The sequence below is a fragment of the Gordionus sp. m RMFG-2023 genome, chromosome 2, assembly GCF_954871325.1.
Source record: "Gordionus sp. m RMFG-2023 chromosome 2, tfGorSpeb1-WG-v2, whole genome shotgun sequence".
In the NCBI taxonomy this organism is placed as follows: Eukaryota; Metazoa; Nematomorpha; class Gordioida; order Chordodea; family Parachordodidae; genus Gordionus; species Gordionus sp. m RMFG-2023.
The window spans coordinates 50,204,895-50,229,421 of NC_088776.1; the positions used below are offsets into that span (position 1 = coordinate 50,204,895).

The 24,527-nt window shown below is 27.2% G+C and overlaps 1 protein-coding gene across 2 annotated transcripts; it reads right to left on the minus strand.

Annotated features, from left to right (window-relative positions):
- Window positions 1–2,283: 2,283 nt before the first annotated feature.
- Window positions 2,284–21,823, minus strand: LOC135923916 (3-galactosyl-N-acetylglucosaminide 4-alpha-L-fucosyltransferase FUT3-like). Of its 2 annotated transcripts, none has more exons than XM_065458924.1 (7): window positions 21,664–21,823; window positions 13,806–13,939; window positions 10,930–11,125; window positions 9,457–9,576; window positions 8,737–9,201; window positions 3,605–3,779; window positions 2,284–3,193 (listed from the first exon to the last, which is right to left on the minus strand). In XM_065458924.1, exons 1-7 carry the CDS (start codon window positions 21,780–21,782, stop codon window positions 2,909–2,911), a joined length of 1,494 nt encoding a protein of 497 aa, XP_065314996.1. In that variant the 5' UTR covers window positions 21,783–21,823; the 3' UTR covers window positions 2,284–2,908. The 2 variants fall into 2 exon arrangements, with proteins under 2 accessions (XP_065314996.1, XP_065314995.1); XM_065458923.1 differs by having other exon boundaries at window positions 8,737–9,204.
- Window positions 21,824–24,527: the final 2,704 nt, after the last annotated feature.

A 24,527-nucleotide genomic window follows, 5' to 3' on the forward strand; every position in this document is an offset into this window, starting at 1 on the left:
TCGATTTTTTTGGCCTGAGCCCATTTCAATTTATCTTAAAACCCTATCTCATTCCTGCCTATTGATTTTTAGGCATCAACACTAACACCTTCCTTTTGGTCCTGGTGAAAATATTTAAATTTAAAAATATAAATAAAAAGCATTTTTAGTTTGTATAAAGTTAAATACCAGAAGAATTCTAATTTATCCTTTATTTAGAAATAAAAGTGAGTTTTCGAATCGTTGCAAAAGTCGTATGGCTCTAAATAATAGAATTGCTTGCTGGGCTTTACTATCTAACCTCAGAAAACGCCATTGCGTTTTGTTGCTTCTTTACTGGTAAATAATTTTTATTTGAACTTTTGGAATAACATTATTCAGATAATTAAATATTTAGTAACTTTGTGCCATTTTTCTTTTGTAAAGTATTTGCTGCTTCTAAAAAAAATTAAAATAACCATCATATGATATTTATTAAAATATAATAAAAACTTTGAAAATCTAAAATATTGGTCTAGATTATCATTTCAACTTGAAGCATAGTTTAATTGTATCTCTAAAAATAAAAAAAAATTCTCTCCTTTCAAAATCTATAAAAATAAAGTTAATAAAAATTGTTAAGCATTATTATGCTCGATTTCTACGGTTTGGAACATATTTATAATATAACCTTCTTTTTAGTTATTTTATTCAAATCTAAAATCTAAATTTATTATAAATAAACGAAAAAAAATTATATATTATCTCATCAAACGAATAATGTTTCCTTATAAAATTTTTTTAAAAAACAATAAAGATATGATAAAGCGAGGCCTGTCTCAATTTACATTATTCAAATAAAACATTCAGATAGCGAGAAGGGGGCGGAGGGAGTAAGCAAAAATGAAAAAATAAATTTAATTATCTTGGCTGGGGAGGAAAAAGAACAATAGAACATTTAGGGAGAAAAATTTGAATTGCTTATTTTAATAAAATGGGGAAGAAAATAACAATGAGGAATCTTTACAAAAATAGTATTAGTTATCAAACATACAAAAGTGATTTGAAAAATTTGTTGGAAAAACAATATCGTAATGTTTATGGTGAAAAAATATGATTATAAAAGTATATACTAATAATTTAATAAATCAGAATATCTTTTTATTAAAAAAGGAGGTTAATCTGTTTTTATTGAAGCAACGTACAAACTATACCATTGCTTCTAATTATTGAGGGAAATAAACATCAATGTTCTGCAAATGGCAAAATTCTCAGGCCAGGCCCGGTGAGAATTTATTTATTCCCGACAAATCAATTTTTTCCCAGTCCGGTATCAATTTTTCACTAAGGTTGCCCAGCCCGGTTTCATTTTTTACTCAAGTTCCCCGGTTCGGTTTTTGAATATAAGGCCTAACAATTGAACACCAAAATAAACAACTATTTATAATATTGAGGAGTGGTAATATTAATAAACACTATACTTTATGGATTATCACCTCGATCAAATATTATATCAGAAACATCAATAAGTATAACGTGTTATAAAATATGTCCCATTTCTAGACCTTGTTTTGAGAATTAAAAATTAAAATAAAATCTAACAATAATTTGTCATCAATGAAATTATAAACCAATTAAAACATAATTTTAAAATGATTAGGCTTTAGAATAATTTCCTTATATTCTCTAATTTTTATTAAGTTCCGGTCCATTAATTTTTTGCTCAGCCCAAAAAAAATTCCAGTGCAGCGGGCCTAGGTATTGCAGATGACTGATGGACTAACATTATGCGCATTTGGATAGTTGATGCATTACTAGATGCTATAAAAATTTCATGTGTAATGTAAAATATGATCAGTAATCATTATAAATTTATTCTGAAAATTATTTTTTTATTTAGAATATTCTAAAGCCTTATTACTGAATAAAGGGCCGTAACAACAAAAGGCATTTTCCCAAAAAAATACTAGACTATTAATTGCTTTTTTCGCATTTTATGTCCCTTACATTTAAAAGTATCTAAAAAAATTATTAACATTACATAAATTATGCTTAATATTATCCTAATTTAGTCATTTTATTAATTACAAATTATTTATATATTTTTACCATAATTATATTACACAATTACCTATCACGAATCCCATTTTAAAAAATTGATGAAACTAATATTACTAGCGTTTGAGACAAAGATTATTGAATGGAAAAAAATTAATGTGCAATAAACGTGTTAAAGCAAAAAAATTCTAGTTACGGCACCAATTAAAAATACGTCTAAAGTGTCAGGTGCTAGAGAATATGAGAGATAATAAATATAAAAATAAGTGAGATGCAAATCTTTATTAATTACACTTTGCATATACTATATAATTATATTGCGATTTCCCAAAATATAAAAACGATCTTAAAAAAATTCATAATTTTAATGGAAGCTCTTTTTTTAAATATTAAAACTAATTAGTTTATCACAAATTTTTTTTATAAATCACAAGGATAATATTAAATTTTGAGATAAATTTGATAAATTGATTAAATTTTTTTAAAAAAATTACATTCTGAAGATAATCACGTAAATTGTAAAATTTATTATATTAGTATATAACGAGATTTTGGAAAAAAAAGGAAAGTATGTAAAAAAAATACATAGTAAATTTTGAGACTCATGCATTTTTAAGTTATATATAATAATACAGGGAAGCTATATGAAGCTTTTGAATAATTATTGGAAGACAAAATATATATAGCAAGATTAATTTACTAGATGACGCTTAATGATTATCTATATTTGTTTTATTTTTCAAAATTGTGTGCTTGGTTTTGACTTAGGACACCAAAAAAAAATTTTTGTCATATCATATCAAATAAAAAATGACTGGATTTTTGAAACCATATAGCAGCCGATAAAATCATTTCGAATCGCAACAATTGGCTTACAAATTTGTTTTTAAAATTAAGCAAATATTTTAACACCCGTACACATGTTAGACACCTGCCACCAGACATTCAGTCCCAATTGACTCCAGGTTGCATTCTTATTGTCTTTCAAGGGTGATAACGGTGAATCTAGCAAGGTGTTATTTGACTTGAGATGACGAGATGTAGAATGAAGTTTCGAACACATGGTACACCACATAGGATTAGAAGGTGTCGGTCTGACTAGAATATAATTTTCTATCTTGCCGTATGATTTGTATTCAAAATATTTGGCGTATTCTGTGTCATTGGAATCAAGAAACTAGTCGTAATATATATTTTTTAGAGAAATTTAAATTGTTGAATATATTTATCAAGGATTATACGACTTATTCCTTAATCTCTAGAGTAAAACTGAAGGTGAAAATGAAATCATTATCAAATATATCAGGACCCAACCCGTTAGTTATAAAAGTAAGAGTTTGGTTACGGTTCAGAGGCTAGCCCTTCCTTCCCTAGTAACTCCCCAAGAAAAATGTAATTACATTGGTTAGCTCCTTTTAATAAATTGGTATCAGTGTCGGTTCCCTTTAATATATTTCTAAATATTTTATTATTTTTAACGTTAAAAGTTATAAGCATTCTTTTATGTTTCTTTTCTAATTACATTCAATTTATTTTTATTATAAACTTTATCAGTTTTAAAGAAAAATAATTAAATAAGAAATGTAACTATTATATATTTGGCTAAAGCTTCTACATTCCCACCAAAATCGTCTAAGTGAATGAATGAGTGCGGGGGCGCCACCTTGAGATAGTCAGATTTTGGAGCACCGAACACAATCGGCACCATATTCATGGTTAGGGCGTTGTACCAAAATTTTTCAGTTATATATTCTTTGCAAAGACTTGATTTATTATTTTATTTATTTTAAATCGCTTAAATATTATAACAATCCGACATCTTAAAAGAAATTATACTAAGTACTTCCAAAATATATTCAAATACTTATAATATACATAGACCTGAAAATCGCAGCACAAGTCCGCCCCCGAACTATTGGCTAAATTTTTTAGATCTAGGCCCTGCATATTGCGTCCGGAATAAATATTACATTTTTTATTCTCTTATTGCATCGCGACAATTTGGCGGGCAATAATACGGCTCAGACTATTTGATGCATTTTATACAAAATACTGATTTTTAAAAAACACTAAATAAGATAATTTTGCAAATTAGTGGTCATATCAATAAATATCTAAATGTTGCATTGAAAACGTGTTAATCAATTTAATTCGTTGAGATTTATTTTAAAAAAATCTAATATCACATTAATAAAAGTGACTTTCATTTTGCTAAGTAATAAAAAAAATTTAATAAATAAAAATATATAGCATTTGCAGTTTACCTTGGCATTTGCAGTTTAGTCAAAACGATTATTAAAATATTGGAACCATTAAAATAATAAATATATAATCTAAGATTTTAATAAATTAAAGTCATCGGGACTTTAGCCATTTTTTGCTAATACATTTTCAAAATTGGGAGTAAGATATCAGGATATATTAGGCCAGGTCCTATGGCTTAAGTGTTATTTAAGGTTTTTTTAACGTCTAAGTAGTTTTTGAAAGAATTTGGAGGCTTAATATAAGAACCTACAAATACAATTTGGAAATTTATCGGAGGTGTCATAAGTGAATGAAAATATTATTTATAAAGTTGAATTTTTTTGGTAAAGTAATTATGATTACGTTTTGTGAGTTATTTTTATATAATTTAATTTTTATCGCGTTAACATTATATTTTTAGATTTGTAAAAGATGATTTTTGGTTAAGTCATTATGTATTGCCATTTTTGAGTTATTTTTATTTTGTATAGTTTTATTTTTAATTATAATTAAGATTTTTCAGCATGATTCAAGGGTGAATAATTTTTAAGAAATGTATTTTTAATTTATTTTTATTTTTAAATTATGTTTTGTGAATCATAGCTTCTTATAAATGGGAAGCAAAATTATATTAAATTCATTTATTTTTTTAGTTATTAAAAATACAAAAAAATTATTTTAATCTTTATTGCGATTTAATAAAAATTGTTGTGTATTCTGTAGTAATTATTCTGAGTAAAGGAAAAAGGACCATAAGCATTTTCGAGGGGAGCGGACAACGTAATAACCTTTGAGAAAAAAATTGAGAAAATATCTCGACGTAATTTTTTTAGTATTCCATTTTTTATATCTAATCAAGGAATATTGCCAAATCTCCTTAGAATTCATCTAGCAATTAAATTATTTTCATTTTATTGCGCCTTAGGATCTTAATATACCTCTTCTCTCATGTAACTTTTTCCCCCTCACCTTGAATTAAAATTAAATTAATCCAATATAACGCATTTATAAACCTATTATGTGTATATGAATTTTTTTTTCTCACCATAAATCTTGTCGGATAATATATATATATGTACTAAATAATAAATATAAAATATTGGTTAATTATGCTAATTTTCTCAAACGTCAATTCAACTATTAATTATAAAATTAAAATTTATGTATTTGAGGTTAGTGTTGTTTTAAACGGTTCGATCTGAGTCAATTTTTAAAAAGGGCTAACTCAATATTAGCCATAAAAATATTGCTATAAGCCTCAAGATTTTGATAATAGATGTCCAAACCTTTGTGCCCTGTTTTTCTGGATAAATTATTGAGTTAGTCGTCTTAAAAATCGGCTCAAATCGAGCCGTTTAACAACTCTAATTACGATTAATAATTAAGCAAATTCTTTTTGTTTATATATTTAAGTAAAATTATGATTTTTAAATAAATCGGAACTTAATTAAATATATGGTCATGTTTTCATTACAATCTATTATATATATAATCCTCAAAAAACGTCAATCAAATTTAGCCAATAGGGTTTTTTTTAAATATATTGGCCCAATAAAAATCATCATAGCTATAATATCATACCAAATTCAAACATTCATGCACTTATCACTTGACATATCATAAACATAATGATGGATGACATTGGCGTAAACAGCGGGGGGGGGGGGGGTGCAGATGCCGGATATATTTTTCAAAAATATTATTGTTTATATTAATTTATATTTGTTAATATTTATTCGTATCTCATATTAAATATATATTTAATTACATTTATTATCACATTCATAGATTATTTATTTTATCAATTAATTCGATTTCAAGTATTCCGGCGTAATATTTACTTATTATTTTCAAATTTTTAGTGGCATAATATTTATCTACCATTTTCAAATTTCTAGTCAAATAATAATTATTTCTGAAACTTCTGGTCCAACAGGGAAAAAGAAATTGCAACCTTATCCAACGAGATAGAGTCTCTGCCATCAAGCAGTAACAGCTTTTAAGGAGTTAGAAGAGCCAATTATTTGCTATTACGAAATATCACAATGGCCTGAAAAAAATATTTTCTCAGAAACAAGAAAATTATTGGATTCAATGCTTATTACAAATTTTATTTCTCATTAGAATGTATTATTTAATTATACAACTATTTTAGGTATTACTTTTCAAAAACATGACATTGACTTGATGAAGACGAGAATAGCGGAGAGCATTTTATCAGAACTCAAGGAAATTAGGGCTAATGTTGATGAAGAATTTCATATTTTATATTTTATTGTTAGCAGAGCTATACGTGTTTAATATTTGTCTCCCTCGACTTGTAGCAAGGCAAGCTCATCGTTAAAACATTAATATAGGATCAGTAGAAGAGTATATCTTAGATACAGATACATTTATAACCCAAATAAATGAATTTTTAATTCATCATGCAGCACTTACTAATCTGCAAATATTACTTCCACAAAAGCCTTCCCAACCTTTTTCAGGTGGTGATAGAAAAAAAATATTTGTTAAATTTTTATTATGAAGATGTTAAAGTATCTTATGATGTCTTACTAGCTGAATAACTATGTTTATAAGATTAACTATGGTTGATATAATCCCAAAAAATGCTATGGATGCTCTGCATTATTTCAAACACATTTTAGATTAAATTCCCAAAGTATTAAAAGGGTTTATAAACTCTTTCCATTAGTAAACTAATGAGAGAACATTCTCTTTTTTAAATAGAATAACAGAGGCCTGTAGAAGTAACATTTGCAGGGCAAGGCCCGGATTTTTTTTAAAGATTTTTTACGGCCCGGCCTGGGTATTTTTTAAAAAAATTTCAGGCCCGGCCCGGCTTTTTTAAAAAAATTAGGCTCTGCTCGGCTTTTTTTGAAAATTTTTCAGACCCGGCCCGACTTTTTTTTAAATAAAATTTTCAGGCCCGGCCCGGATTTTTTTTAAATAAATTATATTTATTTTTGATTTTTATAGCTAATAATAACGATTTCAAATATAGGCTGTTTTAAAAAATACAGCCCGGCCTGGGTGTTTTTTTTAAAATAATTCAGGCATGGCTTGAGTGTTTTTTGAAAAAAAATTCGGGCCCGGCCCGGGTATATTTAAAAAAATTAAAATACTGTCCGGCCCAGGGGCCGGGCCAGCAGGTCTCTGAAAAACATACCAAGAAGTACAACGTCTGAAAGTAGATTGAAAGGTTTGGATCTTTTGAATATTCATAGGCATTTGACTAAAAGCAAGGATGAGATAATTGAAAAATTAGCTCAATCCCAACGAAGATTGGATTTTACATTGTAAATATATAACATAAAAAATACAATTATTTCTAAGAAACTTTTTGTGTAAAGGCTCAAAAAAAATCAAATTTCTATTTTGGGATTTTAGTGATTCTTTACATATAATTTTTTTATAATTCACATTAATTTAAAATTGTGTATTAGGAATAGTCATTAGTCCTAATATATTTATGCTTGATATTTTTAAAAAACAATTATATTTCTTAAAAAAATTTATTATTCCCCCCCCCCCAAACCAAATTCCTGCGTACGCGCCTGATGGATGAATAATAAATTTTACCTTTATTTAATGATGGGTGAATCAGAAATTTTATCTTATGAGATGTGATTCAGAAATTTATATTTATTTAAATGATGATAATTTTAATTTGTGTACACAATAAAATCTTTTAAACTAAATTTTTATTCATTTGTATTAGTAATTTATTATCTAAAAAATACAATCTTGCTAGATGAGTTTTGCATAACTTATTTTCGATTTAACTTGGCCCCACAAAACTAATATATATTTTAGATTATAAATTACAAATAAAACTGAATTTATTTTAAAAGATTTTTTATAGTGCACATAAATTAAAATTACTAAATATATACTTCATAAACATATTTTATCAAAAATAATGGAAAATTTTAGAACAAACCCTCATCTAAATAAATATAAATTTAAGATAGGAAAATTTTTGATCATCCATCATCAAATAAAGGTAAAATTTATTATTCATCCATCATTGTATAAAGGAGAAATTTCTGATTCCATCAGCTAGTATTTAGATAATTATAGATATAACAAGCTTACAAAACTATCATATCTAATTTTTTCCTATTTAATATTTTGAATAAAATGCGGCGAATTGTCGCTGCGTTGAATTGCCCCCCCCCCCCGAATTGTTGTGTAACCATTTTTAATTTTGTGGAATATATTTAAATATTCAGCAATAACCTTGAAAATGTAATGATATTTATCTATTTTACTCTAAATTTATGACAAAATGTGATAAGAAAATTAAAATATTTCCCAGCCTCCTCATTTTTTCAAAACCTTTCGTATTTTTTAATTAATTTTATAATTGTGACAATTTGATCAAGAAAAAAAAAGATGAATAGGAAGAAAATATAATATTATTATTTTTCGCAGGCCGAGCCTAAATATTATTGACAATATGCATTATTCGACCTGTTTTCGAAGGCCAGGTAAAATTTGTAAACACTTCCTAGACGCTTCAAGCAGGTAGTCGAGGCTAAGTGATTGAGGTCGAAGTCACAAGACCATTTAGCTTTGTTAGTTTTACGGTGCCATTTTTCCCCCTTCAGGTCAATCCCTTCATAATGTTCTGTTTCAATTTTGTTGCCATGAAAACATTCGCTATCATTAAAATATTCAACGGTATCCTGAATAAACCTAAACTTGGATCTATTTTTTTGGTCGAGATGTGACATCAAGTGGGTCATATCATTTTTACAACCGCCTATGACGTCGATAGGAAAGTAGAATGATAATTTCAGAGCCAACGTTTCTCTAGAACTAGAGCTAGAAGTGATACAGTGATGAACCATCCATAAAGCCATCCGGGATTTTCTGGCAATCAGGCATTTCAGGACCGAATTATCATCTGCGGGGGGTGAAAATTGTTTTTCGAGTCTTCTGAGCGTATTTGCGAAAAGTAAATTTAGGGAAATATTAAAAAAAATTTCAAAAAAAGGAAAGGAAGGGGTAAACTGATATCACACAATTTTTTTCATTGGAGTTACGGGCTAATCGAGTAGGTCTCATCGCTTATTTGAAAAACATATTGAGGAATATATTATTCCTAGAAGCAAACAGGAAAACTCACTCAATTTCAGTCAGAAAATTTACATAATAAATCAAAGTATATTTTAAAAAAAAAATTTTTACGAGGAGTAATTAGATACATTTGATAGAAGAGGCGAGTAAGGTAGGTAAGCTCCATATGGCGATAATATATCAGAATCGGAGGTGTATGTGCTAGTCCAATCAAACAGCCCTTTCAGATTCCTATAAAAAAAATTTAATTTGATATTATAGTAAATATAAATATTCATTTGTATTTTGAAGTATGGCCAACTCAATATTTTATTTAGAAAAGTATTATGCAAGCTTGAATACAAATGTGTGGATATTTAATAGCGAAATCTCGAGACTTGGACAATATTTTTTTGACTAAAATATTGAGTTTGTTGTTTTTAAAAATCGGCCCAAATCGAGCCGTTTAACAATACTACAAAATATAATGGGGATATTTAGCGTTGTAAGATCGATCGATTGGCTAACAACTCGGTCTGCTGGTCTAAAAACTCGGGCCTAGTTTTGGTGTCGGCTCAAGTTAGGAGTAAATGTTCCCTTTTTGCCATTACTTTATAATGATTCTTCTGAAAATAAAAAATAGAAGCAATTTAAATTCATCAATTTGTTAAAAACAGAAGAAATAGTTGTTTTAATAACCTTATAAAGGATGTTTAACACACATACCCAAGTTACTATTAACAAAAGGAAGAATATTGGTACAGGTTATCTATTTTTTCAAGAAAAACCCGAAATCAACTTTTCGAAAGATCCCCGAAAAAAATAAAACCCGTAACATATCTTAAGAAAAAAATGCCAAAAAAAAAATTCCGGAAAAACCCCAATCAGCACATAAAGTATTTTTTTTTAAATATTAGTTGCATTATAACTGATAACTCATAAATTATTACTGCCATCTATTTCCATATTTTAAACAACACTTATTAACAATTAAAAAAAATGTGGCTAGTCATAAATCCCGTCAGTCCATTTGCTAAACAACGACTAAATTGTATATAAAATGGGTCCATTTTTTAAATATTTGAAGGCGGAATCACGCGCCCGCTTCCGATATTCTATATGTCATAACTCGTAGCACAGAACCACCTAGTTGACTTCAAAAAAACTCGGTTTCTACAAAATTCGAATTCTGAATATAGTAGGTTATATATTCATCCGGTACAACTACATACTCGTGAAATAGAATAAATCTTAGGCTTAAATTATGCAAAATTTTTAATTTTAATATAAATGGTAGAGTCGATATTTGCCTTTATCTGGCCCTTAATAAAATTGCAAATTAACTGATATAGATTTATTTTAGAAAAATTAATAGATTTTAATCCTAATTAAATATATAGCATATTTATTATAGCTGATTTCAGTATCCCATCCTATTAAATAAATTTAAATATTTGAGCATTATTATATGATAACAGATCCCCCTCTCCCCTTCCTTAATTTAGATACAGATCGAGTACCGTCGACATAAAATAGCATGGAATCAGATATACTTGATGAATAACAAATTGTGGCCACTAAATCGTTTTCAAAAAAAAATGAAACTTGTAATCGTTGAAGGTATAGTGAGGTGATTCCATCATATAAAACAACCATTTTTGATAAGACGGTTTGAGAGCAACTGAGGGGTAAATCGTGTTTTCCCTTGCATGGAACACGACAAGGTCAGCGAAACTCAGGACTTTTTTGGAGCGGGTTAGAAAGCAATGTATGTTAGGACATCGATCGAATAACCTATAGCCTTATTTTTAATGTGCGATAAATTTGTTCATTTATTTTTCTCGATATGTTCCTTCTTCCATTCCGGCTTTTTGTTGCGATTTTAAAAAAAAATCGATTTCATATACATTCCCTGATTTTTATCCTGAACCTAAATATGGGCTACGATGACCTGATTGATGTAAGCTAGACTTAGAAAAGAAATACAGCTCACTCACATACCCACTTATCTATCATTTTCAAATGTCAGTCAAACGCGCTTATTGTGTCGAGATCATTGATGTTAGTTTAAAAAAAATTGTTTTGGCATATTATAAATGAATGAATCTCTATTGTCCACAAATTTGGACAAAAAACATTATCAAAAGTTTCTTTAAAAAAAAATTTTTTTTTAAATTCCTTCGTAGGTTTTTTTAAAAAAAATTTATTTTACTTCATTGTTCCTTATTTATTTATTTTTCTTCTTTCTTTTCTTTCGAAGTTCACAAATATACCATGAGGAGTTGTATATAAACTTGAGGTCCGCAACGGACGGGCAAATTAAACATTAAATGAGGGAGCAAGCGGGTTAAAAATATTATCAAAATAAAGGGAGGACAGTTGAATTTGTTTTAAAAGTTCAAACGAAAATACTACAAAGCTAAATCAACCAATCAAATAATTTTTAAACATTGGACGGAAAGACTAAACAAAAACTTTAAATAAATGGGCAAGCGGGTGATTTTTTTCGGGGCGGGTTAAAAAACTGCCAAATGCGGGCCTCTAATATAAATGTATCCTTTGCATGGTGTTGTAAGATAAAGACAAATATATATCCGTGAATCATATCGATAGTCGCGATAAAATTAGATAATATTTCAATATATCCAAAAGATTTTCAATGAGGACATAATTTTATTCTAAGTAAAAGTAATAGCCAAAAAAATGTTAAAGAAGCTAAACTCCGATCCGATCTGAAAATGGCTCTGTTGAAAAATAAATTAGATGACACTTTTTCTTCTAATGATTCGTTCGAACAATGATTCAAGCCCTAATCAGGTCAATTTTACTGGCCAAAATTTTATGTTAGACTCAGAATTCCGAATCCGCAGCCATGTGCATATCGACTTAAGTCCCATTCGTAGTGGCGTATAAGAGGCCCGTTTTTTGGGAAACGGATTTTAGAGGTATATGCAAATGTTTCGGACAAAAAAATATGTCCGCGATTTTCAGTTTGAATGATTAGCAAAACTCTTTAACACATTGATTTTTAAGAATTCTGTTTAAAATCATTATATAGCCAACATTTTTTAATTCTAACAATTAAAAGATTGGTACATGATTTCCTCCGGTATATAAAGTAGGTGCTTTATTATGGGGTGAGGGCGGGGGGGGGGGGGGGAGTCGAAACAACTGCTTCGTAAAATTTAAATGGGGGTACTTTTTATTTTCAAAAGCCAAATATCAACATGCCCTCTCATATTATAAAATGCCATTAAAAATTTTGCTAATTCATTTTTAATTTATTTTGCTCAAAAATCCTCTTCGAACATGCTCAAAATTTTTTTTATGCCAAAATCTTCAATTTTTTTGATTTTCATTAAGAGTAAAATCTTGGAGATTTTTGAGCAAATGTTAAACGTTTCTAATAAATTTTTAAAGGAATTGCCAAATTGAAAAATAGGATTTAAAAACTTTCCTAAAATCTATTCATTGAGATTTTATATGCTTCATTTATAAATTCTAAACAATAAAGTTTGCATTTATTTTTTGTTATTCTATGTATGCCAAATTAAAGGTATACATTTCTACTTCTTATGTGATAAAAACTTGAAATTAAATTGGAGTAGTCCAAGGTGCCTTTGTCCCAAACATACCCCGATTTTCCCTACTGTGAGCCTTGGTATCTCATCGTGACTATAAAAACCCATAATAAATAAATAAAAAAGTATATTAGAATCAAATATTTAGTATCGTTGATTTGAATATAATATAATTGAGAGCTAAGATAAACTTCACCTAAACCCAGGTGTAAAAGTGATAATGAATTTATTTAACTATCAAAATGTTTTTTAAATAGTTATGAAATAAAAGATTTAAAAAGTGATATAGATCCCCACCCAAAGAGGTACTGGTCAGTATTGGGAGGTCTTAGGGCGAAGCCCACTGACATTTTTGGACGGGTTCCGAAATAAAATCCTGGATATGCCACTGCACAGGTATCGATTAGGAATAAGTTTGAAATTTTTTTTATTTTCTTTATAATTCGACTAATCAAATTATGGACATTTTTTATTATTTTTAAGTTAGATTTTTCAATATGACTATTTTCAGACAGGATGAGACTTAGCACGTGCCTAAAAAATATAAAAGGATTTACCATACAACTTCCTCCCATTGTATAATGCCAAACAAAAACTAAAATATCTGGCAATTTGCCGATGCGATATTAAAAAAATTTATTACACAAATAACATTTAAAAAATGATCAAATATTTTTTTTGAAAATAATATTATGTCCAAGTAGCTAAAAATTTTAATGTTTTTTTTATTAAGCAATCGATTAATATTTTCCCTGTTTTTTATCCCTTTCCTTCTCTATTTCTTTCCTTCGCTCATTTCTGCCTTTTCTTATAAATAGCAAGGATTTTTCACTAATTAAGCGATCCTTCCTTCCTAACTTTATGTCAAACTTGACTCGAGACAATAAATCGGATTATTACCGGAAGGCAGGTTCCAATCTTGGTAGTATATTTCAGTGTATAACAATATTATTTTGGTGTCATTGTTACCGAAACTTCGAATGTTTTTGAGAAACGAATACTCAATTTCTTCTTGAGCAGAGTAGCCAAATTTCCTATTATCATTTGTATAAATAAATACATAAATATATGTTCGTTTTTTGTTATATATACCTTTTATTGTCACATCACGAATAAAATTTTTTTATAGATTTTATTTTTTTACGATTAAAACCTTATAGCGAAACATCAAGAAAAAATCCCGGATCTGAATAGCCGAACCATTAAATGACTCATTATAAGTTTTCTGAGATGTAACCAATGACATATACTCAACTAGACAGACGCATTTATTTATTTTGAAGCGGCCATTGAATACAAATCAACTGGTGATAGCCATCTTGGTTTTTCTTACATTTGTTTTTTAATTATATATTATACTCTGATAAAGGTTTCGTAAAAAAATGGCATGCCACCAGCTGATTTGTACTACACATTCAAATGAATGACTGGTTAGATAACCTTCTTTTTAAAAAAATTGAAATTGAGGTCGAAAAGGGGGAAATGTTTATTTCTGGTTTATGCTAAAAGTGTGCCTAAGGTAGTGTTGAACGAATCGGTATTTTCATTATTGCTCTGAATATTTGATATACGAATAATATTTTTGTTATCCGATCATTATTCGTATTCGAATAATTTCATTTTAATATTCAATATCCCGGGTGCTATTCGAATAGTTAAATAAAATTTCGAATTTTAAATAATGAAATGTAAATTTATTTTGTATAAACTTTTGACATCCGCCTATCTTTGGGCGCAAAATTACGCAAATTATGCCTTTTGTCGTACTTTTAACTTTTTCAGAATATGAAGTGATTGACTAGCTTAATTATCTAAATTACAAAGCTTAGATTGTAAGTCATAGGTATAGCCAGGGGAAATCCCCCTTCGTCAAATTACGAGTTTTTGTAAATATCATTTTAGCTAATAAAAATTTTAACCTGCCCCACGTTCAGTGGTGTCAAAAAGAATTTGAGGTGAACACCCCCCCCCTCCTGTAATGGAAAATATTAGGGCTGTACAGATATTAAATATAGGATCAGTGCTGATTCGGTGCCGATATTGAATTCTTAGGAAAAATTACCGATTTTATGCATATTTTTATATTTTTTATTTTTGAACTAATTTCCCTTTCTCGTCATAACGCTTCTATAAAATAAAATGTCTAATGTTTTTTTTTAATTTTTTTAAATTTTTTTAACGATAAAATGTGTAAAGTATATTTAATAAACTAATATAAAGAAAATTATCCTAATTTTTTGTGCATTTATTTGTGTATAGTTTATTCCATTGTTTTAATTAAGAAAGAACTTATAGTAAATACAAATCATGTGAATTTAAATTTGATTAGGATATCCATATTCTATCCCCAATCGCTTTTATTGATTATTGAGCTCAAAGGTTTTCCAACTAAGGTAAACCTTGCATGTAAGTATTTGGCATCTCCTGCAACTAGTGTTCCGTCAGAACATCTTTAGCACAGCTGGTAAACTGCTTGCTTTGGGCCGATTTTTAAAAACGGTTAACTCAATATTTTAGCTAGAAATAATATAGCCTAATTCTCGAGATTTCGTTAATAGTTGTTCAAATCTTTGGGTCATCCATGAAACAAAATCTTAATGTTTGCGTAAAAAAACTTTTAGATAAAATATTGAGTTAACCGTTTTTAAGAATCGACTCAAAACAAACCGTTTGAACAATACTACCTAGGTAAAATTTTGTGTCTTCGTAATGCTTTAACAATTATATAGATTAGAGATTTGCAATGCCCAGCTGGGCCAAGTATCGTCTTGAAAAAATATTTGGACTGAGCAAAAAAATAAATGGGTCAGGCCCTCATCATTATTACTTATTTTTTCATAGTATATATTTCTGGATTTTTAAATGCCAAAGGGGCCGTGGCCGTGCAATAAATTCCAACCTGGCTGGGTAAAAACTTTTACCATTAAATTTGCTTTCATTTTAAATTGATAAAATCTTCTCATCGAAGTTATATCGTATGAGAACATGGGATCTAAGTTTGGCCTTTTCTATATCTAAATGTAAAAGCGCAATCATAGTTAGTATTCCTTTTAATAAACGATAGCTCATCTTGCGCAAATGAAGGTTAAAGAACATCTATTTGCAATCGTTTTCCATTTTCACCGTAACCAATCCACAATCTATTGGTTTCGCACTTTCCAAAGATGCCACAAGTCTATTTTGTTTATATTTTTATGGTATCGCTACTAAATTATAAAAGCGTCATATCGCAGTCAAAGATATCGGGTCTCATATTTTATTATTTTATATAATTTTATAGAAATTTTCTTAGTTTTGGTATTACCCGAATGGATTGAAGCTTTAGAACTAGTGCTTTCAAAAATTTGGCATCATTTCAGCTTCAAAATATTTTACAATTATACTTCTATATCTATTTAATAAACCGGAAGGAAAAAATAATAGCGATAAAGATGGTAGAATCATAAAATTCAAAAAATATTAAGAATTGGGAATTTTTTTTAAATGTATTTAGATGTAATTAATTTTTGAATCGCAATTTAAAATCAAGATATTTAAAAGTCAGTCTAACCCCTCATTCATGGTTAACGCGAATATGTGGCGAATTATAAAATAAGCGGTATCTTTGTATTTTCCACTGCGATGTTATAAAAAGTTTTTAAATTATTCGTCATGAATATTATTTGAATAACATGTGAAACATTCGATTCGATTCGTAAGATAGGAGCATTATCGTCACTGCAACATATATTGCTACTTTTTTAAATTGGGTGAAGGCTTAGAGACATACATCTCGAAACGAGTCCTAATGGATTGATTAGAAGTTTGTTTTTTTTTTAACAAAAACCTCCACAAGCATGTAAGGGTTTAGAGATAGGATAAAAAATGTTAGAGATGTGGGTTAGTGTAAGGATTGGGGAGGGTTCAAAATGGTAGAATTGGATTCGATTTGATAGAATAGAATTAACAAGGTTGGTAGTGATTTTATATTTATAAAGAATTTGCAAAATAAATATCAAAGTCTGAATATATAAATTATTGATATTATTGAATTAAATATAGGAAATTTTGGTCTCTTGTTAATATTAAGGTCAAAAATAATGTCTAAAAAAGTAAATTGTATCTTTTTTCCATATAACAAATATCGCCTCAGAACAGTAAAAATATAAAACTTTTAAAATTAATTGAACATATTATAATATGAAAATATCGCCTCAGAACAGTAAACATATAAACATTTAAATATAATTTATCACAAACAACAGTTTATATTTAAAAAATTTCATAATTTGACAGCATGGCAAGCAAAAAAAATCAAAAATACCGATTTGTTAAACAAAACCTTTGGCACCTTACAAAATTAACTTTATTTTCTTATTTTATTAAGCCAGTCAAAATTAAATACATATTCATCAAACCCTAAACCTTTAATGGTTTCATAAGAATATCAAATTTCGTGACTAGTATTTTAAATGGTTAATGAAGCTTACTACCTTAAGGTATTATCTATCAAATTTGTATTTTGTTTATTTTTCATTTGGATAGGCACTACTAAATATATTTAGAATATATTTGAAAAATCGTGATTTTTGGAAAGCGTCTATGGCCTAGTCGGCAAGAGCGTTGCTTACCAATCTGATGGTAATGGGTTCGAATCCCAGCAATTATCATATTTTTTTTCTTAATCTAGCTTGGTGGTTCCGTCCTTGGGGGATAATATATAGGTCGGACTCGACCACGTGATTCCATTATAATATATGTTAAATGATAAGGGTCTTTTTACATTTTAATAAATTTTGGTATCTGGCAGTATATAAAAATTGTAAAATCACGATTTGCTCGGTATTGCCTTTGGTAGTAAGCATCATTAACCGTTTTAAATCTTATATTTTTTTAAAAAACAAACACCACTCAGTTAAATTGAAACTATATCGTTTTGTAGTAGTTTTTTTTTTTTTAATTTTTATCTCCCACCAAATAAGGCCTATTATTGATTATGATTTTAAATATTACATATAAAAAAAATATTTTACTCTCATGAGCCTGTAATTTAATATAAGATGAAAACAAACTAATAATATTATTGAAACTAAAATTTAAAAAATTAAATATTGAATCATAAATTTTTTAAATGTTAATAAATTATATGTAAAATCAGCTAATTGATAACCAGAATTGAACCGTAATGATTTACTATTTTTTTTAAACCTAAGATACGTAACCCTAACATTTATACATAATAGTATTTCCCTATAAACAGAGTTGAGTAAGATACTCTGGAAATTTATCTGCATTTTTTTTAAATCATACGTAAAATACAATTCGTTATGCTAGTAACTTGTATAAAATACAATTAGTTTTAAAAAAATATATTAAATATATATAAAATATGACTGAGGTGTTTATCCTAATATATCCAAATATACTCATGGAAAAAAAATTAATGTTCATTTAATGATGGCAAATCTATTTTTTTTTTAAAGTTTTATATGTAAACGCCATCTGTGAGGAAGATTTTTAACCAAGCCCATCAATGAAAATAGTCGCTCTACTGCGTAAGAAGGTAATATTTGATCATTCGATGTCAAGCCAATCACCTCACAGCCCAAGCTCTTTCAATTTTTAAAAAAGAAAATTTTGCTTATTAGCAATTATACCGGTGATAATAGGGATTATAGGTAGCTTTTTCTAAAACATATTCCAATGTTAAATAACTACTTTACAATTAAAAGCTAGGTCAATATGTGATAATTATGAGGAAAATATTCAAAATGAATATGGCCAGTAGAGAGTTTTAAATTAACATTTCAAAATGAGCAGGAGCTCCAATTTTTCAAATTTTTCCCAATTAATTCGTTTACTATTTTTATATCAAAAATATCTCGATAACTGTATAAAAAATAGATGGCGCTATATAAGAACGTTTCCATGTGATAAAAGGCTTGTTTATTGTTTACAATTTTAAGGATAATAGCTGAATTTTAGTAATATATGTATTTTTTTTTAAAAAAATTTATTTATTTTATAAAATATGGATAAAATTAAATTATATATATAAATCGAATAATATTCGTTTTTATACGAAACGAATATTAAAAAACCAATTAACTATATTTTCAACTATTATCAATTTATTAGAATTATGAATTTAAATTTTAAAAAATTATGAATTTGACATTTGAAAAGAAAAGAAAAAAGTGAAACCGTTCAAAGCTATATTTCAAAATACCTCAAAATGCAATGCAAGCTAATAGTTTAGTTTGAAGTGGTAGCTTTTGCAAAATGTATTTCGCTATTGCACAACTGTACCTCTAAACAAGCATACATTATCAATTTATATGGGTAATGATATATACGACGCCAGTCAATATATAGAGATTTTGGAAACAACTCTCCAATTGTATTAAAATGCAATAATATAAGACCAATTAATTATATGATAAAGTATTTACAAATCGCTCAAACAGGATATAATAATAAATATTTTTGCAAAAATTTCAAAACATTGAAAAATATCTTTTAAAATTTAATAAATTAATATCATTTTAATAAATAATAATTCTCAATATAAATTTAATTATATTAATTGCATAACTTTGTGTATATGCATTCATTTTAAATTTGATGCATCATATATTTTTTACTTGAATAGTGGCTTGATAAATATATTATATACGAAAAAAATAAAATAAGTATAAAGTTGAAAGTAGAGATGGCTATGGCCCGGTCCAAAAACTTAACCACAAAAAAAATTAGACTGAGTCGAGCCAGACAATTAGTGCAAATTTTTTTAGACTAGGTGAGAAATTTTCTAGAAAAGTTAATGCCCCTTCATAAAAAATTATTACAGGCTGGGTAGACGTGGATAACTTGTACAAAAATTTTTATGATCATGCCAAAAACCCTTTTCAAAAATTTTCCATGAGCCAGTCTAGGCTGACCATTAGTCAGATGCAAGGGCCCTAACCTAAGAAAAATTATGAGGCCATTGATAAAAATATGTAAACTTTTTGGTTTCAATAACGAACTAACGTAGACATGATTGACTAATAACTTTAAATGTGAATAACTCTAAAACTACAATTCAGATTAGCGTTATTAAACGGCTCAATTTTTAAAAACGCTAACTGAATATTTTAGTCAATATATATTACGCAAGCCACGAAATTTCGTTAGATGTCAAAACTTTTCTGCCACCTATTAGCAAAATCTCCAGACTTGTGAAATATTCCTGGATAAAATATTGGATTAGCCGCTTTTAAAAACCGAGCCGTTTAACAACACTAATTCCAATTCATTTTGAAATATAAATTTTCTACTCGTCATAAAATGGTCCATAATGATAAATTCAACTTTATTATCTATTTTATCCTTTCCAGGAATATCACAAAATTCTGGGAATTTTTTTTATTAAAGTCTTTATTATTAATTTATATATCCTTTCCAATAATTTTATGTTCTCATTAGGATAAATTTATAGATTTATTAATCAATTTATAATATTCTTAACTTCAAATTTTCTATGGAGTAGGGGGTAAGTTTAATTTATTTTTATTTTATTTTTCCTCTTTTCCTGGATGGAAAAATGCATGTGTTTGAGAGAGTGAAAATTAAATTGGAACAAGATAATTTGAGAAAATAGAAGAGATAAATAGCTAGATAATTGGATTATAATAAAACAAAATAAATTCAAGAAGGGATTGTATTATGATAAAATTTATACTAAATTAATAGTGAAATGGGCCTCAGTGATTTTAAATTTAATAAGTAATAAATCAATGTAATTTTAACTAAAAATAATATATGAATATAAATTTATAAATATACCAGGCAATGTAAAATAATATCTAGCATGAAAAACTGTGGCCGGTATAACAGGCTAGCATAATAAATACATATAAAGTTAAATTATTCTTGTTAATCATCTGCTTTTTATAAATTAGGTGGCTATCATGCAAATTCATTTGGAAAAAAAGAAGTCAAAACAAATCCAATTAAAAAGATTAACATGTTTGAAGTTAGTCCCAACATATAAGTTTGAACAAAGCAGCAAGATTAACAAACTAAGGAATATCTACACTTATATATTTATCATATTTTATAGGGATGAACCAATAGTTCCTATTAAGATCAGTGTAATTTAAATTTAGGGTTCTTAGTATTAACAATAAATTAGAGGTGTATTCTAAACTCAGTATAATAGAGTTTAAGTATAACATATGAAGCTTGAATTACAATAATATAAGACAATAAAAGCAAATAATAGTATCTAATTTTTTATATAATATTTATTTTAATTAAATAAAAGTGTAGGCAGCTTTGGAAATCACCAATCACATTTTTAGGATATTGTTAGATAAAATACTTATGTTGTTAAAAAGTCCAATTTGGATCAATTTTTCAAAATGGCCCAATTAAGATTTTAGCTAAATAATAGTATGTGAGCATCGAGATGTCCTAGCATTCAGCTATGAGCAAAATCTTTAGGATTCATAATGTTATTTTGGCTATAATCTTTATCAGGCTGTTTTTTTTAAATCGACCCAAATCAGTCTTTTTACCAGAACTATAAAATAATTATTTTGATAAAAATATTTAAAATAAAAAATATGGCACAAGCATATATGTGTGGAAAAATTAATTTGTCCTTTAAGGACAGCATATTGAAAATTTTATTACATTTATAATATATGGCTCAATCATAATAATCAAATAATACTTTAAAATAGAATCACATTCACAAGTATATATATTAAAATATGGTAAATAAAAAATTAACCTGTATGGAAAATATTTTAGTGTGCAAATAACCCAAATAAGTGATATTGATGATAAAGCCAATAATGAGAAAAATTTGTTATTTCGCTTGTTGCCATTATGATATAGGCACCACACCATTTAGTATAATATATAATTTAAATTTTGATTTTGAAGTGGGAATCATAAATGAATAACAAATTTTATAAGGTTAATATAGATGGCGGATTAGATTTGTCATCATCTCGGTCGAAGTTTTCTTGAAGTGGGAAAACATAACATTATTTAAAGGTGTTAATATATTCTAAAAATGGTTTAAATGATGATTTAATATAGTATCAGAGTGATGCATTGCCTAAAAATTAGTCGGGGGGGGGGGGGGGGGGGCTATATTTTTTTTATATTCACAAAAAATACGATAGATATAAATTTGATTTTTTTATTGCGAATATGAATAAATTTTCTATTTATATTATATTTTAAAAATAATATCATAAATTTAATACCACCGTATCTATACATCGTATTTCTTCTTTTTCTCTGGGTTGCATTTTTTAATATGATTCTTTATCCATATTTTGCCATATGGATCTGGAATTTTCTCTGATATAGAAGGTATTTGACAAATATTTTACTCTAAAATTTGTTTGATTATCTAGTGTTGTTTAATTGATGGGTGGGATCGGCTCCCCGAAAACCCAGCAAGGTTTGAAGTAGAAAAAAAACGATCTTAAACCCGAGCCAACCCATTTAGCCATAGAGCAGACTCTACTCAACCCAATGGGATTCATGAGCCCTAATATATCGGCTTGCAAGGGGGGCCTGATCAGTCTGCTGGTCAGTCCGATGGTTGGTCTGCCGATGGGTATGTTCGATGGGTAACAAAATAATATAGAAAATAAAACTAGTTTGTTTTAATCCGGATTTAGAGTTTTTGATATTATAAAGATGTTTTAAAATATTTGGTTCTAGTAATAAAAGCAAATTTTTTCAAAACTATGTTTTATGCCTAATTAAAAGTTTTTGATACTTGAAAAAAGTTCTAAAACCATTAGGTCTATTATTAAATTGGCATTGATAAAATTTTAACCCACAAGGAAAAAATTATGATAAATTTTTAAGGTATCAGATTAAATCATGGGGAAATTTTTGGGGAAATTTTTATATATTATTTTTTTTTATTTATTTTTTTTTAATATTTTTTTTTTGTTTATTTTTTTTAAAATATATTTTTTTATTTATTATTTTTTTTAAATTTAAAAAAAATCTTAAGTATATTTAAGAATTTAGAAAAAAAGAGTATATTTAAGTTAGAAAAAAAGAGTATATTTAAGAATTTAGAAAAAAAGAGTATATTTAAGAATTTAGAAATAAGAGTATATTTAAGAATTTAGATTTAGAAAAAAAGAGTATATTTAAGAATTTAGAAAAAAAGAGTATATTTAAGAATTTAGAAAAAAAAGTATATTTAAGAATTTAGAAAAACAGAGTATATTTAAGAATTTAATAAAAATATTTATACTAAATAATTAATCAATTTATTTGAATAAACATAACATATATACAATGATAATATAGATATATATATTTTTAAGGAAAAACAAAAATAGTTCTATATAAATTTATATCATTTAAAAATTTAATGAATTTATTTATATTAGACCTATTTTTAATATTACGGAAATAAGAATATTCACATAAATATAAATGAGAAAAAGATTTTTTTCCATTTCTTGGGATGCTTGCCTTAAGATCCCTCCAGCAACGTTCAATACTCCACACGATATTTATTTATCAAAAAAAAAATCTAAAAATACGCCAAATTCAAAAATTTCTACCAAAATCCAGACAATCTAAAAAAAATAAATAAAAAATTTTAAAAAAAAATAAATATTAAAAAAAAATAAATAAAAATAAATATTAAAAAAAAAAAATAATATATGAAAATTTTCCCATGATTTAATCTGTTACCATTTTTAAACTATATTTTAAGCTTAGTTTAAAGCTTTAGTTACTAGAAAAATGTTCTTAAATCTCTGGGTCTACTAATAATTGGCACTGACATTAAATTTTAGCCCACAAGGAAAAACAAATTATGAAAAATTTTTAAAACTAGGTTTTAAAATTAATTAAAAGTTTTTTTGATTCTAGAAAGATGTTCTAAAACATTTGGGTCTAGTTATAAATTGGCACTGCTATCAAGTTTTACTATGAGAAAAATATAATAAATTTTTTTTAAATTTATTTAGCCTAGTTAAAAGTTTTTAATACTTAAGATTAAATGTATTGGATGCTATCATGACTATTGATTTATATATGTGAGCAACAACAAAATTGTAAATTTTGTAAAGATGATGTTTACACCCATCTGTTGTGAAATATTTATGTTTAGTAAAATTTTAAAATACATAGAATAAAATGTGAACATAAAAAGAATAACAGAATTACCCAAAATGTTAAGATAACAATAGTAAAAACAAAAATTATTACAGTTGAATTTAAAATTATGCTAGAAAAAAAATGAATTAATGCATTTAGGAATTTCCTTATGATATAAAAAAATAAGGCAAGGGATTAGGTGAGAATATTTTTGGAAAATTGTCACCATGTATATCCAAACCATGAATAATAAATCTTGGGCGTAATTCATTCATCAGTCAAGATCTGATAGATATCATTGGGTCTTTTTAATGGAATAAAGAAAATGGTCTTTTACCATAACTTTGATGGTTGCATAATAAAATATAGCTGAAGATAATTTCTTGGAAAAGGCTATTAAGAATCTCAAATTATAACTCCAAAACTTAAAAAATTTTCTAGCTCTTCTATATTAAGGACTAAAGTTTAAGCCTAATTTATAATTCTTTCGTTAATTTAGAAATGATT